Source organism: Convolutriloba macropyga, chromosome 15 (assembly GCF_964194025.1).
Source record: "Convolutriloba macropyga chromosome 15, txConMacr16.3, whole genome shotgun sequence".
Taxonomy (NCBI): domain Eukaryota; kingdom Metazoa; phylum Xenacoelomorpha; order Acoela; family Convolutidae; genus Convolutriloba; species Convolutriloba macropyga.
In genome coordinates, this window is record NC_134482.1 from 2,406,743 (window position 1) to 2,426,801 (window position 20,059).

General features: G+C 36.9%; 1 protein-coding gene across 2 annotated transcripts in view; it reads left to right on the forward strand.

Moving 5' to 3' along the window:
- Nucleotides 1-18,516, forward strand: part of LOC142354692 (uncharacterized) — a 361,988-nt gene extending 343,472 nt beyond the window's left edge. For both annotated transcript variants that reach the window (XM_075407054.1, XM_075407055.1), the window contains exon 7: nt 17,446-18,516. In XM_075407054.1, the coding sequence (XP_075263169.1) occupies nt 17,446-17,559 (114 nt within the window). In that variant the 3' untranslated portion in view covers nt 17,560-18,516. The remainder of the gene's footprint in view (nt 1-17,445) is intronic.
- Nucleotides 18,517-20,059: the final 1,543 nt, after the last annotated feature.

The following is a 20,059-nucleotide window of genomic DNA, read 5'->3' on the forward strand; positions in this document are numbered from 1 at the left end:
TGATTTTCTATTCTTACAAGTTTGAGATCTGTTTACACTTTGTTGCGTCGCAACACTTATTTTTGTTGATTAGACTTGCTTTAAACGCTTTAAAGACTTAAATGCTTTATGCTTAAGAAGAACTCAAGCTCAAAAGGAAACAAGTGTTGTTGATAAAATCAGATGAAATTATGATTTCTTAGTTCAAATCACGTGGTAATTTATTGTTGCGTTTGTTGAAGAAGTCATCTTGAATTGAGGTTTTGAAGCTCTCGCAATATGAAGGTCAAAAGGTTGTTAACCACAACATAACCCGGCCTCCTTGAACGAGTTCAATTGAAAAGTAATATTGAAGTCACTTAAGACCTGACACAAGACATTTCACAGAAAATTTTTGACGAGGAAATTGTTTTCTGAAAATTGATTGTTGTTTGCCTTGTTGTCATCTTCGTCGCCGTAGTCGTCATCGTTGTCGTCTTTGTCGTTGTCGTCATCATCATCCTCGTGGTCATTATCAACATCATCATCATCATTGTGGTCGTCATTGTCGTTGATGTCATGAAGGTGAATGATTTACAATTAGCTTGACAGATTTCAAAATATTGCAAATATTGAATGCTGATGATATTGACTTGAATAATGATTGCTCATTGTCTAAGGAACGCTTATCTTCCGGTCTTGTTGTATTGAATTGGGTTGTGCTGCTGACTTGTCAATCCTCATCCATTGAGTCATCCGCTGTCTTCCATTTGGGTAACTGAGATTCTGGTCTCTCCTTCTCCAATGGAACCAGTCTGCTTACTGGTCGTATGTAGAGTCCTGTTTGCGTTCTAACTTGGACTACTCGTACTATCTTGTCATTTCCGTCGAATATTTTTGTAATCCTTGCCAGTGGCCATAGCATTGGAGGCGTGTTGTCTTCCTTGATGATAACAATGTCATTGACGGCGTGCTGTTGTTTGTTATCCTGCCATTTTGGTCGATGTTGAAGTGTTGTCAAGTAGTCCACGGACCACTTTTTCCAAAATTGTCTGACAATGTTGTTGATGCTTTTGAACCTTCTGTTTAGTGTCCGGTTGTCTTCTTGATGGCTCCGGCAAAGCTGTCAGTGGGCGTCCAATAAGAAAATGAGCGGGTGTTAGTGCTGAGGGGTCATTGGCATCGCTAGAGGGGGCTGTAAGTGGGCGAGAATTGAGGATGGCCTCAATTTGAGTGATGAGGGTTGTGAAATTCTCAAAAGACATCTTTGTTGTCCCCACAGTCCTGTAAAAATGTCTCTTCATGGATTTTATTGCGGCTTCCCAGAGACCTCCAAAATGAGGCGTCCGTGGAGGAATTGTCAACCAGTTTATCTGATGTCCTGTAGTGAAGGCATCTACCAGTTCCTAGAATTCTCTGTCCATTAATAATTTACGAAACTCAATTTCTCCCCGAGTTCCAATGAAAGTCCTTGAGTTGTCACTATAAATATTTTCGGGCAGTCCACGTCGTGCTGTAAAACGTTTTATGGCGTGCAGACAGTCCTCCTTGGTTAACGTTGTCACTGTTTCCATATGGACGGCCTTTGTGCTGAAACATACAAAAAGGGCAACATACGTTTTCTGCAATTTTCCGCTGCTGTCTTTTATGCTGAAAGGTCCACAGTAGTCCAAACCAGTGTGAGTGAAAGCAAATGAGGAAACAACACGTTCTGTTGGCAGATCTCCCATTTGAGGCTGAAGAATCCTGGCGTCGTGGCGAATGCAAGGCTTGCAGTTGTAAATAATTTTTTTAACAGCTGATAGTCCTCCGGGTATCCAAATTGTTTGTCGAAGATAAAACAATGTTAACTGTGGGCCTCCATGTAAGTTCCTTGCATGAGCTTCCCGAATCAGGAGCACTGTGATTGGAGAATCTTTGGGAATAAGGACAGGAAACTTCTTGTCTATGTTGTATGGCGAATTTGCTAGTCGTCCGCCCACGCGAACAACTTTATTGTCTGGGTCGTAGAAGGGAGAAAGTTTGAAAAGTCGTCCTCTTTTTGGCAAAATCTTTATTCTTCGTTTTGTGGTACTGTTAATCAATTCTTCTTCACTTGTACCTACTTGTTGCTGCAAATCGTTGAATCTTGTTGTTTTATCTGAAATACCTAATTGAGCTGTACAAAGCTTACCTACCTGAACCTTACCAATCTTGCCTACCTCAACCCTACCACCCTTACCTACCTCAGCAACCTTACTTACCTCACCTTGACCAACCTTACCTACCTTAACCTTACCAACCTCAACCTTACCTACCTCAACCTCACCAACTTTACCTACCTCAACCTTACCAAGGGGTTTATGACAATACACATTCTCCGGAATGTTGTTACCTTTCCCTTCTGTCATTGATGAAGATGATTGACTCACAATGGCATCAAACTCTTGCAAGTAAAGTTTTTGAATCAGGCTGTATATGGCAATCCGTCCAAGGTAAAGATCTGAAGAGCTGAGTTGAAGTGACTGAAATTCAGATGCTATTGCAGCTTCCGACTTTTTCTGTTGACATCTTTTTGATGATAGGTTCCTCTTCTGTGAGTAGCATTTGGTATCGGATTTTGTTGGATCTGTTCTGCTGGCAATGGTTTTCTGGCTTTGTTGTTTGGCCTTCTGAATGAATTTCTTGACATAACAAAAAATTCGAACCAGTTTTCCAAATGAGGATGTTCGATGAATTAGCTGAACTATTGAGTTGTTCTCCTGAGTAACAACCATTGTTGTTTGCTTCAGTGTTTCTCCTTGCACTTCGTTGTTCACTGCATGCTGATGTTTTTCAATTGATTCTGACTTCGGCCAATAATCTTCGCTTTTTTCTAGCCAGCTGGGTCCATTCCACCAAAGGCTGTGTTTGGCTAGGTTTGCGGCTGAGATTCCTCGTGATGCGCAATCGGCAGGATTCTCCTCCGTCGGCACGAAATTCCAATTGCTGGATGGAATGAGGTTCTGAATTTTTGCAACACGGTTGGCAACGAATGTCTTCCACTTTCTTGGAAAGTCTTGCAGCCAAGCCAGTGTTACCGTTGAATCTGTCCAAGCGTACACTTTTGGTGTCGGGAAACGTTGATCGTTCAAAGATGATGATATCGCTTCCACCAAATTTGCTCCAAGAAGTGCTGCACAAAGTTCCAACCGGGGAACGCACAAACTCCTTATTGGTGCAACTCTGGTCTTTGCTGTCAACATCCTTGTGTGAACTGTTCCGTCGAAAGATTGTCGTATATACACAACTGCGGCGTAGGCTGTAGTTGATGCATCACAGAAGACATGAAGTTCAATGTCCGATGATGCTGGCGAGATTGAAACTACCTTTCTGGGCCGTGTAAAAGTTTCCAATTCCTTCAGTTGAACTCTGAGTCGGCTGTACTGTTGCTGAAGGCATTTCGACAAAGCTTCGTCCCATCCAAGTCGGTCCATCCAAAGCAATTGAACAAAAGATTTGAACTGAATTGTTGTAGGTGAAAGCCATCCCAACGGATCAAAGAGCCGTGTAACTTCTGACAGTATTTCGCGTTTTGTAGATGGTGTCTTTTCGTCTAGTTTTGCTATGAAACTGAAGTGGTCTGGATTTGGGTTCCACTTGACGCCTAAAGTTTTTATACAGTAGTCGTCGCTTTTAATCGTCATCTCGTCGGTAGTTTCTCGAAAGTTTGCAGGTAGCCTTTCAACAAGTTCTGGGTTACTTGAAGTCCACTTGCGAATCTCAAACCCTGCCTTTGAAAGAACTGCTATGATTGAGTCCTGCAGTTTCATTGCGCTTTCCAGATCGGGTGCTCCTGTCAACAAGTCGTCGACGTACATGTCTGTCGTGATTCCTAGCTGTACATTTTTGTCCGTAACATCTTCCGCTAAAACTTGTAATGGGCGAATAGAATGGAACGCTGATGATGCTATTCCGTACGTGACACGTGTCATCCTAAATGTCTTTATATCTGTGGAGTTCGGTTCCTTCCAAAGTAGTCGATGATGGTCCTTATCTTCGGTATCCAGTTGCACTTGTCTGTACATTTTTGCAATGTCTGCTGAAAGGGCTACAGGATACATACGGAAACGGATCAGGATGCTGAATAGATCTTTCTGGATCTTGGGTCCCACCATCAGTCTATCGTTCAAAGAAATTCCACTGGTAGTCTTTGCTGAACCATCAAAGACTACACGCAGCTTCGTAGTTGTACTTGAGTCTTTGAACACACAGTGATGGCTGAGATAATAGCTTTTCTCTATTGGCAGTAGCATCTCCTTTGCTGGTACTTCTTCCATGTGTCCTAGTTTAATGAACTCATTGATGAACTCGTTGTATCTTCTGTACAGATCAGGCTGTTTTTGAAGTCTATGAAGGAGACTTCTAAGTCTTCGTCGTGCTTGCTGCTGGGAATCCCCCAGTTCTCCAATTTCGTTCTTAAACGGCAGTTTTACGATGAACCTTCCTTCAGGGCTTCTTCGTGTGGTTGACTTGAAGTGTTCTTCACATCTTCTTTCTTCGTCGGTCAGATGTTTAGTTGCAGGCACTTCCTCGATTTCCCAAAAACGCTGCAAACTGTCTTCAAATGATGACACAAAGTAGGTTTGCAAACTGGAAGAATTGGAAGTTTGCACGTTTTCGCGTCCAATTACTAACCAACCGAATACTGAGAGCCGATAAGTAACGGGAATGTTTGGTTCTTTCAGTCTGTTGTTCCCAACCATCAAGTCCTCGTAGTGTCCAGCTCCAATGATTAGATCAACTTGGGCGGGCTTGTTAAAGTCGGGATCAACCAACTGTAGTTCCTTTACTGTCTCCCTATTGTCTGTGTTGATGTACCGAGAAGGTAAATCGTTTGTCATTTTCGTTAAAACTGACGCGTCAATGATAATTGGTGCTTTGTTTTTTGGTTGAAGGCAAAGGTCAACAAATCCGCGATTAGTTGAGACTTCATTTCCTCCGAGTCCAAAAACACGAGTATTGTTCCTCTTTCTCTTTAGCTGAAGTCTTTGTACTGCAGCTTCAGTTACAAGATTATTCTGAGATGCAGAGTCCAGAATTGCTCGCAGATATACTATTTCTCCTTGAACATTAACAGGAACAATTGCTGTCTGAAGAAAAATTTCCTGTGTCTTGTCTTCATGGGTGAGGGCTGCTGTTATCTTTTGATCGATAGTTATTTGTTCTGCATTACTGCTGGAGGCTCCAGATGAAACCTTCTCCTGATCTCTTGAGTTGGCTTTGCGGCTGTTTCCAAACGAGTTTTTCAATTGATTTACTTGATGCGCATCTTCTCGATGCAACAACGTGTGATGCTTTCGTCCACATTGGCGGCACGAAGAACCATCGCAACTCTCTGCTCGGTGTCCTGGTCTTAGACAATTGAAACAAAGTCCTTTGACTTTGATCAGCTGGGCTCGCTCCTTGACACCTAAACCTTTGAACTTACCACATTTGAAAATTCTGTGTTCCTCTTCACAACATTCGCATTGCTGATTCGTTGTCGTAACATGAGTGTGAAGTTGTCTCTGTGGCTGATTTTGTTGCGTATGCGATCGTTTTTCGGTATTTGATGAACTGTTGCTTGGTGCTGCTGACTCCAACGCCTGAACACGTTCCTCCAGGAATGTCTTCAGTTCCTGATAGGTCTGTAGTTCTTTCCCCTTTGAAGAAAGCTCCCAGAACTTTCGTGTTTCGGTGGGCAGTTTTTCTGCAATCAAGTAGACAAAAAAGGGGTCCTGATGCTCAACTGGTTGTCCCATGTTCCGAAGAGAAAGTCTGTGCTCCTCCATTGTGTCGACAAGTTTTCGTAATTCCCGTGTGTTTTCGTGTGAAACTGGTCGATATGAGACAATTCCATGGATGTGGGCTCGAAGTATCAATCTCCTGTTGTCGTATCGGTTCTGCAAAATTTCCATTGCAACATCGAAGTTGTCGTCGGTGACTGTGATCGAAGTTAACATCTTCGAAGCTTCTCCCTTCACTGCTGACTTCAGGTACTGTAATCTCAAACTGTTTGTCAACTGATCGTTATCTATTACTGCTCCCTTGAAGCGATCATAAAAGGAGATCCAGTCCAAGTAGTTTCCGGAAAAACTGGGCAAGTCGAGCTTTGGTAGATTGATGTTCTGTATATTCCTCGAAATCGTGGTGCTTCCGGCTGCAAATGAGCTCTCTTGTGACGAGTGTCTTGTCTTTCGCTGAACAAACCGATGAACATAGTCGATGTTTTGGCATATCTTGTCATCATACTCCTCTGTCTCAACAATTTCATCGTCCAAGTTGTCAGGATCATCAAAAAGAGACTGAATCTTTTGGTTTTGCTCAGATAGGAAGGCTTGCTTCTTCTTCAATAGTTCAACTATCTGCTGCAGTCGGATAAGGTCGTCTTCATTGATAAGTGTGAACGGTTTGTTCATTATGCCGTCTGCTTCATTGTAGAGTTTCGTTGCAACTCCTCTGATTCCCACGCGACTTTCGAAGAAGTTCTAGATTTTCTGGCATGTTTCTGATATGCTGTTGTCTCACTGTTCCTTGCTTTGTTCTTGATGCTGTTCTTTAGTTGTATTCTTCGGCTGTATTCTTTGTCTTTATCTGTTGTTGTAAATCTTTTGTGGCTAAAAGCTCAGAAACAAGTTAAAACAGCGTGAAAGTTGTAAATATAGGGTTGTATCGATCCCCACCGCAAAAGTGCGGCCAATTTTTACGCGCGAACTTAGTCTTAGTACTTCAGGGGGCAAAGTAAGCTAACAAAAACCGTGTTCTCGGTGAGAACTAGAGAGAGAGAGAGATTGATTTCCCCTGAAGTTTTTCAAAAAAAGTATGCAGAATCTTGAGTATACAGTTACCCCACTAGATATCCTCTACCGGGTCTCTTGGTTAGGTTAATCAACCTAGTTATACAAGTTAATCAACTTGAATAACATGTGGGGGAATGATGGTATCTAGTGAAGGGTCCGCTTTTCAATTTCCCTTTAAGTTTCCCCTTTTAAGGTTATCAACAATTTTTTGAGAGAGTGAATGCTTTGGGTGCTTAATGCTTCGACTATTTTATCCTTAACCTATTTTTCGGCGGACCATTAAATGTTGCGTCGCAACACTTATTTTTGTTGATTAGACTTGCTTTAAACGCTTTAAAGACTTAAATGCTTTATGCTTAAGAAGAACTCAAGCTCAAAAGGAAACAAGTGTTGTTGATAAAATCAGATGAAATTATGATTTCTTAGTTCAAATCACGTGGTAATTTATTGTTGCGTTTGTTGAAGAAGTCATCTTGAATTGAAGTTTTGAAGCTCTCGCAATATGAAGGTCAAAAGGTTGTTAACCACAACACACTTTTTTCGACTTTTTGTTGTCAACGAGAAATCAAATAGCGCTGATTTCAGTCACCCCCGAAGTAAATTTTTTCATTGATTTTAAAGTCGATTGAAAAATTGATGTTTGATCCAAAATTTCGTTTTTCGAGATTTTTTATAGCTGCGAAACTGAAAGCTGAGCGAAGCTATATTGCGGTGCTCTTGGTTTTTTACAATTCAAAGAATTTGAATTGTATTGGGGCGCTGTCTTTTTTTAAGAGCTGTTCCCACATTTTCAGGATTTTTGAATTTAAATTGGAGTAGTGATTTTGGTCACGCCGAAACAGGAAATGGAGCGAAAAAGCGAGTGGTTTTTGCGGCATGATATTTTTTCGCTCTAATTTTAAAGTAGAGTGAGAAAACGGTGTTTGAACAAAAATTCGCTTTCTCGCTAGTGATTTTTTGTTTACATGCGGCAATTTCACGTTGATTTATACTGTTTTTTCGATTTTTTTTGGATCGGTTTTTTTTCTAATTTGTTTTCCCAATTCATTAATAGCTCATTCTAGGCCTAGTTTTTTGTTTGAACCAAATTTCCATTTCTCGCTATTTGTTTTTTGCTCACATGCGGCATTTTGACACCGATTTTTTTTTGTTATTTTCTAATTTTTTATCTGATTTTTTGAGATGGTTTCCCCTTCATTCATAGTCCGTTATAAGTCGCTAATTGTTTAGTCAATGAGAATTCTTTGAATTGTACGTCAGGACTTGTCCTGCTATGTTTTTTTGTTTCGTCGTCTGACGCCTTTTTTTTCGTTATACATTTTTTCACACAGCAAAGCTGAAAGAGTCAAATTTTCTGAATGAATTTTTCCTCTCACTAACAGCATTTGCGCGCGTGACGTCATTTCTCACTCGCTTTAGCAAAAGTTTTGGTTATTTGCGTGATTAGGTTTTGATCATACGTGACTTACCTCACTCAATAAAATGACTTTTGCACTTTAAAACTTAAGTTTAATTTGAATTTGTTTAAGGTCAAAGGAACTCATTTGTGCAGTAAAGGTCCCTAATAGGAGGCTTCTGTGGAATGAATTTTAACAAGCTTTATTAATTTATCGCTGAATGTTTTTACCTAGTTTTTTGAGCGGCGTCGATTTTTTTTTCAATTTAGGTCTGTATCTATTTCTATCTCTATTATATGGCACGCAGGTCTATTCTTTCGCAGCTATTCCGGCAACTTACTGGCTATGTTTGTTTCAGATCCGGCCATTTCCATTTGATTTTTTCAAGTTTCAATGAGTTTTCTCAATGAAGTTTTCTTAGTGATAATTTCTTTGAATTGATTTTCCGGATTTGTCGTGCCATGTTTTATTTGCTCTGAAACGAAGTTGGAGCAATTAGATTAGGTCTAGGCTAGTTTTTCCCCAGTTTTTCGTACTACGATTTTTAAATCTGATAAGTCCATGAGCTTCTACTAGTCTTGAAGCGATCAATGAAACTATTAAGGAGATGAAATACATCATGGTGGGAAAGTCGGTGTGTAAGATGACCCCACCCTCAGTAAGCAATTACTGTAGCCCTGTGTCTTTTACAAATCAAAGGTGGTTTCGTAGTGGGGTTATTGATTTATCTATTGTTTTCTTACAAATCAAAGAATGAATTGTATTTGGGGATTTGCTCAACTTCAAATTAATGAAATTGGCAACAAAATCAAATGGCGCTGATTTTCAGATCAAATAGTGCTGAATTTAGTCACCCCGAAGTGAGTTTTTCCACATTGATTTTAAAGTCGAGTGAGAACTTGTTGTTTTTTGGAGAGATCTTTTGTTTCAGATCCGCGGCTATTTGACTTCGATTTTCAGTTTTATTTAGTTTTTGATCGTTTTGTTTGACGGTATTCAAAGTCCATTCCTTGTTGTTTCAAGGTATTTTTTTACGCTGTCTCGTTGCAAATTCAGTATTTTTCCTGCTATATTTCAATTGCCTCGAAACAACTTTTGTAGCAATTACATTAGGCCTAGTGGTTTTTTACCAGTTTTTTGTAATATCGATTTTCATCTGATTAAGTCCCTGAGATTCTCTCAATAGCATCGATGCGATTAACGAAACTGTTGCGGAGATTGAATGCATCATTATTTTAGTGTCGGTTTTTAAGATTTTGACATTCCGATCAATTTTGACTTCAAATAAGAGTGATTTGTTGTTTTCACTGTCTTGGAACTTTTTTCAACTGAAGCGAAAGGCCCATTACTAGGCAATTCAACGTCTAGTCTTCTGGATTTGTTTTTTCAAAGTTCTTCGAATAGTAACTCAGTACTTGTCCTGCCATGTTTTGTTTTTATCCTTACCTTCGACCTAAAAACCAGAGAACAGAAGTCTATTCTCCCACGCGTGACTTATGGCGCTAAAAATGACTTCTAAACTCAATAACTCAAGTTTTATAGAAGACATAGGGTTGGTCTAATTTAATGTCTCTGAACCAGAACTATAATGAACCACCTATTTTTAAAGCTAAAATATTAGCTGTATTTTTTTCGATAGTTCTGATTTGATTTTTTTTGTAAATGGTCCCAATTCATTCATAGTCCGTTCTAGGTCTAGTTTTTTGTTTAGTCAAAATGAAATTTCTTTGAATTGTACACCTATGCTGGAAAACAAATGCATAATGCCTGCTGTGAGAGTTGTCATTTTTTTGCATCAATTGAAAATTATAACCAAGCGGTTAAATAAATGCGCAACAAATGAATGCTAGAAATCATTCAAGCAAAAATTTTTAAAAATAACAATTACAAAAATCAATAAAAAACATGAATTTGTGATATCTCATTCCATTTTTGTACTTATTGGCGAACAATCGACTTCTTTGCAAAGTTGGTTTTGGAAATAATTATCTTATAAAAATGAAGGATGTTTTGATATATATTTGAACAAAATTACTAGTAGACTGATGCAAATTTTGCTTTCATTGAACTTTTTCTCTGTGTCATCATTGATTATCCTGTACGGATCATGGTGATCTTACGGAAAATGTAATTTAGCATTTAATAATGTTTAATAGCCGCCGTCAGCCTCTCTTATTCTGGTCACGCCGAAACAAGAAGGGGAGCGGAAATGTGAGTGGTTGTGAGGCGGAAAATTTTTTCGCTTCAAATGTTTGAGTAGAGTGTGAGAATTAGGTTTGAACAATAATTCGCTTTCTCGCTAGTGGTATTTTGTTCACATGCGGCATTTTGATATTTACTATTTTTCATTTTGATATATACTATTTTTCATATATACTATTTTTCATAGAAATTTTTGATCTGGTTTTTTCCCGAATGGTCCCAATTCGTCCGTAGTCCGTTTTAGGTCTAGTTTTTGTTAACTCTATGGAAAGTCTTTGAATTGTTTCAGTACTTGTCCTGCTATCTTTTTCGTCGTCAAGATTTTTGTTGCGACCTATTAATCACAATCACTTCAAATCTGCTTCGTCTTCATTTCTTCATGCAATTTCGACTGAAATGCGTGCACGGCGTCATTTTTTACTCTTATTGGAGCGACATTTTTGTTCATTCGTGTGATTAAGTTTTTGGTCACTCTGATTTTACCTCACTCTGAAAAATAGGGTAAATTTCTGAAAAAATGTTTAAAGAAATGAGGTAAAGTGAGTTTGTGTCATTCTAACTGAAGGTAATATGAGAGCAGCTAATAGAAGCAGCAATAAGTTATACAGATTTTTAATCAAAATATAACATCTCAGTATTTTATTTAAAAATTGTTTTGGTCAGTTGTGTACGGTTTATTTACCAAAGCTGCTAGAAGACCTAAAATTGAGGTTTTAGGGCAGTTTTGGCGGTTAAGACCCCCCATCTCACCTAAACACTCAAACATGTGTGCTTCTACCCATGCCTATGCACACTCTACCCCCTTGAGATCCACCTGAATGCACCTCCTTTTTCGACGCCTTTCTACCTCTGTAAGTTAGACTTCCTAAGCCCCATATAGCTTGTTACAAAATCAACTGTTAGCAAGTCGTCGTTTGAGAGCATTTCGTCCAACGTTAGTCGGCTATGTTTCCAATATTCTGCTAACTATCTTGTAATTTTTGGGTTGGCAACTAGCGACTCATCCTGTTGTTTCTTTACGGCCTTTTGCTCGCGCTTGCGTGAGGTCGTTTCTAGCTCGTAGTGAAAATTTTGATTTTATGTGCTATTAGTTTTTGTTCGTATACCAATTTACGCGATCTCAAGTTTTCATTTCACTAGACAAGAGGTTAAAGTCGACAAGCTACCTCAATCTAAATAAAGTTAAATGGAGGGGAAACTTTTAACAACAATTCATACCTGAGACAGTAGTTTTGGTCAAAATTATTGAAAATTCTTTTTTTTATATTGCAACTGTTTGCTAGCTGTGTTTCAGAAGGGCACTACATTTTAATACATCGGCAAAGCGCCCAAGTTCTTTACTAGCACAAAATGGCGCATTGCTCTCAAATTTAACATCATAACAATAGTCCTCTTTCCTTCGAATGAGCCATTGCTGAAAAACAAATGTATAATGCCTGCTATGAAAGTTATTATTTTTTGCAACAAAAAATTATAACCAAGCGGCTAAGTATACGTGCAACAAACGAATGCTACAAATCATTCAAGCAAAAATTTTAAAACCTCAGTCAATTTCGTTAAAAAATGCATGAATTTCTTCAAAATAGTTTTTTCCTATAATTAACTCCCAGGTTACTATTAAAGGAATTTTTTTTCATGCGGTGAGACCAAAAAGTCATTCAACTTTTTCTGAAGTATTTTTCGTGCTAATCGAAGCCATTATGGTATCTTATTCTATTTCTGTACTTTTTGACGAACAATCGAATTCATTGGAAAGTTGGTTTTGGAAATAATAAGTTTATAAAAAATGAATAATGGTATGATATATATTTGAACAAAATTACTAAAAGACTAATGCAAATTTTGCTTTCGTTGAACTTTTTCTCTGTGTCATCATTGATTATCCTGTACGGATCTTGCGGAAAATGTAATTTAGCATTTAATAATGTTTAATCGCCACCGTCAGCCTCTCAACGGCTATTATTTAGGTGCTCTCATTTTTTTTACATTTCAAAGAATTTTATTTGTATTGGAGCGCTGGTCTTTTTTAAGATCTGTTCACACATTTTTATGATTTTTGAAGACAAATAAATTGTAGTGATTTTGATCACGCCGAAACAAGAAGGGGAGCGGAAATGCGAGTGGTTTTCTGGCGTAAATTTTTTTCTTTCGAATGTTAGAGTATAGAGTGAGAAAATGGTGTTTGAACAAGATTTCGCTTTTTCGCTAGTGGTTTTTGGATCACATGTGGCCTTTTGATTTTGATATTAACTGTATTTTTTTTCGATATTTTCTGATTTTTTTTCTAAATGGTCCCACTTCTTTCATAGTTTTTTGTTTAGTCAAAATGAAATTTCTTTGAATTGTACACCTATGCTGGAAAACAAATGCATAATGCCTGCTGTGAGAGTTGTCATTTTTTTGCATCAATTGAAAATTATAACCAAGCGGTTAAATAAATGCGCAACAAATGAATGCTAGAAATCATTCAAGCAAAAATTTTTAAAAATAACAATTACAAAAATCAATAAAAAACATGAATTTGTGATATCTCATTCCATTTTTGTACTTATTGGCGAACAATCGACTTCTTTGCAAAGTTGGTTTTGGAAATAATTATCTTATAAAAATGAAGGATGTTTTGATATATATTTGAACAAAATTACTAGTAGACTGATGCAAATTTTGCTTTCATTGAACTTTTTCTCTGTGTCATCATTGATTATCCTGTACGGATCATGGTGATCTTACGGAAAATGTAATTTAGCATTTAATAATGTTTAATAGCCGCCGTCAGCCTCTCTTATTCTGGTCACGCCGAAACAAGAAGGGGAGCGGAAATGTGAGTGGTTGTGAGGCGGAAAATTTTTTCGCTTCAAATGTTTGAGTAGAGTGTGAGAATTAGGTTTGAACAATAATTCGCTTTCTCGCTAGTGGTATTTTGTTCACATGCGGCATTTTGATATTTACTATTTTTCATTTTGATATATACTATTTTTCATATATACTATTTTTCATAGAAATTTTTGATCTGGTTTTTTCCCGAATGGTCCCAATTCGTCCGTAGTCCGTTTTAGGTCTAGTTTTTGTTAACTCTATGGAAAGTCTTTGAATTGTTTCAGTACTTGTCCTGCTATCTTTTTCGTCGTCAAGATTTTTGTTGCGACCTATTAATCACAATCACTTCAAATCTGCTTCGTCTTCATTTCTTCATGCAATTTCGACTGAAATGCGTGCACGGCGTCATTTTTTACTCTTATTGGAGCGACATTTTTGTTCATTCGTGTGATTAAGTTTTTGGTCACTCTGATTTTACCTCACTCTGAAAAATAGGGTAAATTTCTGAAAAAATGTTTAAAGAAATGAGGTAAAGTGAGTTTGTGTCATTCTAACTGAAGGTAATATGAGAGCAGCTAATAGAAGCAGCAATAAGTTATACAGATTTTTAATCAAAATATAACATCTCAGTATTTTATTTAAAAATTGTTTTGGTCAGTTGTGTACGGTTTATTTACCAAAGCTGCTAGAAGACCTAAAATTGAGGTTTTAGGGCAGTTTTGGCGGTTAAGACCCCCCATCTCACCTAAACACTCAAACATGTGTGCTTCTACCCATGCCTATGCACACTCTACCCCCTTGAGATCCACCTGAATGCACCTCCTTTTTCGACGCCTTTCTACCTCTGTAAGTTAGACTTCCTAAGCCCCATATAGCTTGTTACAAAATCAACTGTTAGCAAGTCGTCGTTTGAGAGCATTTCGTCCAACGTTAGTCGGCTATGTTTCCAATATTCTGCTAACTATCTTGTAATTTTTGGGTTGGCAACTAGCGACTCATCCTGTTGTTTCTTTACGGCCTTTTGCTCGCGCTTGCGTGAGGTCGTTTCTAGCTCGTAGTGAAAATTTTGATTTTATGTGCTATTAGTTTTTGTTCGTATACCAATTTACGCGATCTCAAGTTTTCATTTCACTAGACAAGAGGTTAAAGTCGACAAGCTACCTCAATCTAAATAAAGTTAAATGGAGGGGAAACTTTTAACAACAATTCATACCTGAGACAGTAGTTTTGGTCAAAATTATTGAAAATTCTTTTTTTTTATATTGCAACTGTTTGCTAGCTGTGTTTCAGAAGGGCACTACATTTTAATACATCGGCAAAGCGCCCAAGTTCTTTACTAGCACAAAATGGCGCATTGCTCTCAAATTTAACATCATAACAATAGTCCTCTTTCCTTCGAATGAGCCATTGCTGAAAAACAAATGTATAATGCCTGCTATGAAAGTTATTATTTTTTGCAACAAAAAATTATAACCAAGCGGCTAAGTATACGTGCAACAAACGAATGCTACAAATCATTCAAGCAAAAATTTTAAAACCTCAGTCAATTTCGTTAAAAAATGCATGAATTTCTTCAAAATAGTTTTTTCCTATAATTAACTCCCAGGTTACTATTAAAGGAATTTTTTTTCATGCGGTGAGACCAAAAAGTCATTCAACTTTTTCTGAAGTATTTTTCGTGCTAATCGAAGCCATTATGGTATCTTATTCTATTTCTGTACTTTTTGACGAACAATCGAATTCATTGGAAAGTTGGTTTTGGAAATAATAAGTTTATAAAAAATGAATAATGGTATGATATATATTTGAACAAAATTACTAAAAGACTAATGCAAATTTTGCTTTCGTTGAACTTTTTCTCTGTGTCATCATTGATTATCCTGTACGGATCTTGCGGAAAATGTAATTTAGCATTTAATAATGTTTAATCGCCACCGTCAGCCTCTCAACGGCTATTATTTAGGTGCTCTCATTTTTTTTACATTTCAGAGAATTTTATTTGTATTGGAGCGCTGGTCTTTTTTAAGATCTGTTCACACATTTTTATGATTTTTGAAGACAAATAAATTGTAGTGATTTTGATCACGCCGAAACAAGAAGGGGAGCGGAAATGCGAGTGGTTTTCTGGCGTAAATTTTTTTCTTTCGAATGTTAGAGTATAGAGTGAGAAAATGGTGTTTGAACAAGATTTCGCTTTTTCGCTAGTGGTTTTTGGATCACATGTGGCCTTTTGATTTTGATATTAACTGTATTTTTTTTCGATATTTTCTGATTTTTTTTCTAAATGGTCCCACTTCTTTCATAGTCCGTTCTTGGTCTTTTGTTGAGTAAATGAAATTTTTTTGAGTGTTACGTCAGGGCTTGTCCTGCTATGTCTTTTTACTTTGCTTGAGGATCTTTCGTTCACTTTTTTCGTTTTCCATTATTCACCACTTTCACGTTTGACTTCTGACTTACAGCAAGTGAAATACTTGAAAACGAAGTTTGTAGTTCAAATTCTTGAAAAGCAGAGAGATGAGAGATAGGTAAAGGTGTTTGTATCAATTATTTTAACTTGTTATAGTACGTTTGGAAGCATTTTAACATCTGAAGCAATTAATATAATTCTAGACTCATGTTTGAGCTTCTTTTACATGTTGCCATGTTGGACGCCTTTTAGCAGTTTTTGTATTCATTTTTTATAGAATTAGTGGAGTTGTGTAGTCAGAACTAGTTGCTCTAGCTGTTTTGACTGCCTTTGTATTTATTTGATGTTTTTTATTTGTTTTAGTTGGTTTTGACGTTCGTTTTTCGTCCTTTTTTTGGGTTTTTTTTGCATATTTCATCTTATTTTTTCTTGTCGCTATAGTTTTGTTGTTCAGCTTTTAATTTTAGAGCTGTGCTCTAAGTTTTTGCGCATAAAGTTTGTTGCTTAAAGCTAGGCATGGAACTTTTCACCGCAATAAATAATACAAATTTCAATTTTTCAGATTTTTATTTGTTATTTGCTCTTGCATTGTTGTTGAATTTGTTCCTTCCAGGTGTTTGTTGGGTGAATTAGAGCAAAAAATAACAAGTTTTCCAACACAACGTTTTTGAGGTAGCGTCCGAGCATTTTCTCGATAATTTTTGTCGGACTTTTTTACAGAATTAAAGTTTAGTTGACTTTGTCCATTTCCTTTCCCTTTCCTGTGTTTTCTCTACAAGAACGATTTGCTTGGTTTTTCTGCCAAATATTAGTCGTTTAAAGAATGGGGACTAACCGTATCGCAAGGTCTTTGGCCGATAGTTACTTTGGAGACGCAACTTGTAATAACTATCAGATGCTTTATCAATTTCGTTGTCAGATACTTTTTCATTGTTTGTTTTTCCTGTCATTGTTGCAAAATTTCTAATATAATTAAATAGGAGTATTCTCATGTTAGTTAGAGTGGTCACTTTTTTGCTTCGATTCGCTTCCGGAATTCTGCTGTCTATGTCATGATCTGTTCAATAATTTTGATGACATTTGAAGTCGAATTTAAGTTTTGATTTTGGTCACGGCGAAACAGGAAGTGGAGCGAAAAAGCAAGTAATTTTGAGGCACTGATTTTTTTGCTGTTTGATTTTTTTGGATTTTTTAATGTTTTTTTTATTTCATTCATTGTCCATTTTAGTTCTAGTTTTTGATAGTCAATGAAAATTCTTGGAATTGTAGGCCAGGACTTGTCATGCTATGTTTTTTTCCTCGTAAGGATTTTTGTTACGACTACGTGACGTCACAATCACGTCATATCCGCCTTTTGTTCGTTCCTTCATGAAATTTCGACTGAATTGCGTGCGATGCCGTCTTTTTTCACTCTTAGTGGACAATTTTTTGTTCATTCGCGTTATTAAGTTTTTGGTCGCACGTGCCTTACCTCACTCTAAAAAATGACCTATTCACTCTGAAATTGACTTTTTCTTTACTTTAATTCAAGGAGATAAGGTCAAGTGAGTATTTGTCAATTTAATTGCATGTTTTTTTAGAGAAGCTAATAGAAGCAGCACTAAGTTATGCAGATTCTTAATCAAAATATAACATCTCAGCATTTAATAAAAATATCTGCAGATCTACGAAGCTAGTGCGGCTATTTTTTGGCAAGCTGTCAGCTATCTCATTAAAAAGTTTTTTCGAAATTATTTCAAGCCAAATTCAATACGGTGAGCAATTTTTCATGAACACCATCTAAAACATTGCGTCATTTCAGATTTCTCTTTGTGGAGATTAACCCAAGTTGATCGATGTTAATGAATGGGTTTTGTATTTACAGATTATGAGCGTGAGTGGAGTGAGTAGAGAACAGGCTATTGAGATTTTCCTGTTGTGTGACAAGAACGCACAGATGGCCCTGAATTACATCATGGACAACCCAAATGACATCTGAATTCCTCCCTACACAAGAAACAGCAAAACACAAACTTATTTGTGCTAATGTTCAAACTATACTGTATGAGTGAACTGATCCTGTCTAATTGAATATTGTACAAATAATGAATGGTTTTTGAATCTCGCTGTTTCCTTTTGGCCCATTTCAGGTTTTTGTGTTCCAAATATTATGTGAGCAAATTACCGCGTCCAGAAGATAATTTTCTACCCATAGAAAAGGAAGCAGTTCTTTGTTTTGAGTAACGTTTGAAGCGTTAGTTGGTGTTGCTTCTCTCATTGTTGTGTATGAATTGTGCGCTCTGAGATAATAAAGAAAGGTGATTTGTAATAGTTCGAGTTAACTTTTGCCTAGTGATATGATGAAGTGTTGTTCTGTATTTTAAAACAATCCTGTCTTAACTCTGAGCTGAAAGTCGTGACCACTGAAATGGAATTGATGTTTGGCTGTGAAAGTGCAAATTGGTGCAGGATAATGATTATGTATAACATCAAGTTGATGATGAAGAACATGAGTCTCAACACAGCCTGAGTAACTTAACTACTGTTTACTAAAATGGCATTATGTATGTCGGACAGCCTGACTAGATCTATGCGACAACAGTGTCTAATGAGACTAATAGCACCTGGTAGTTTAAAAAATGAATTGGTGCAAAGATACTGATTTGCGTTCATTTTCCAAAGTATGCATTGGGCTGCTACTTTAGTTTATGTCTAAACTAATTTAGGATCGTGATGGTGTTAGAAATTGTTTTTTCTGTCAATCAAACTGCAATTTGAAAAGTCTGTTACCTGGGTGGCGTTTGATTGCTATCAGGATTCCTTGGTATTCATGATGACAATTGATATATTTCCAACTGTTGTTATGAGTTATGATCCACACCTATGCAATTGAAATTAAAACTGTCCAGTTCAAAATTGTTCTGCAACATAACCTTGAAATTTATTTATTATCCTATCTTTTTATTACCATATTCTAAATAATCTTTTAGGGATAGTCATTGATTTTTCGTGTAGATTCCACTGTCAAGACTGTAAAAGTTTGTTAAATGGCCAATTTCAGTTAGTGATGTTGGTCAGCTTATTAAAGCTTGCCTAAAACTGTGTGATCAATTTTATAGACTTGTTCTGTATGAAAAAATTTAACTTTTTAGGTATAGTTATTTTCTTTGCTGATTTCTTTTTATTTGATTTCAGATTGTTGTTTTTGCTGCTTTCATATATTTGTTTTTTCGGCTATGAAGCATTCGAGTCGTTTCCGGAATTTTTTCGGCTATATTATCAATTAAATTGGAGTGAATGTTGAAGCAGGAAATGAAAAGCGTGGAAAAATTGGAAACGCGTCGTGTTTTCCAGTGCGTTTGGGTGGCTTGTGGGTGCTCCATGAATAAGCAGGGGAACCGAATCGTACTGTGTGTTGAGAGAATTTATCGAGTACTTGTCATTTTTATGTATTATTAGAAAATTTAACAGGTTTTTTGGATGCCTTCGGTCGGTTTTGCAAATTTACAAGATATATTCGTTTTGTTTTCCCATCATTGATTTTTCATTTGTTGAACACTTACGAACAAAGTTTTCGGAGTCGCAACCATTTTGCGCTTTTCTTTTAGAACAATCTTTGACTTCTAAAATGACTTTCACGCTTTCGTTCTTTGTTTTTGAGTGATCTCTATTGTTCTTACTCCGAAGTAAAGCTTATTGCTAATATAAATTGGTTGCAGCATATAAAATAGAAGGGTCTGACGGCCCAGTGGGCAGTGCATTATTAGGGATCGGAAAATTTTCTACCCGCCCGTCGCTCGAGAGCAATTCTTCGGAAACTTGTCGGTTTATGTTTTTTTTTATAGCCTCAAAGCTCTAGCTGAGGCTATTCTTCGCCCTGGTTTTTACAATTAAAAGAATTTGAATTGTATTGGGGTGCTCTTTTTACGACTCAGAGGAGTATTGATGGAGCGTCTTTTTAGCTCGATAATTTTTTGGAGTGTCTTTAAAACAGGATGTAGAAGTCAGTGCCGCACGTGAAAACTATGTGTATATTTTGAACGGCTGAACGAATTGAAAAGAAGTTTTTTTTGTCCATATCACGTTTCTGAGAGAGCGTCAAAAGTAGGTGTGAAAAATTTTTTTCTAAGCGGGCGCATTTTTTTGATCACGTGCGGCTTTTTGAAGCAGTTCAGTTTTTCGTTTAATTTTTTGGGTTAAGTGGTTTTTTAAACCATATCAAAACACTATGCGTTTGGCAGCATTTTTGACCATCGCTATTTTTTTGGGTTTTTGCCATGTCAAACGCTTTTTCAGCGGTGTTTGTCCTCTTCATGTTTCATCATTTTGTAGGTTGATTTTGTGGCCTTTTTCTTGCTGATATTTTAGTTTGTTTTTTTTTTAAATTTAATTCTAATATTTAAGATATTTTCCCTCTATTTTTCTGCTTTTGAAGTCTTTTGCCTTATCTTTTTTTCTGACTTTCACAATATTTGTTGTTAAATTATTTAGTTACAGTC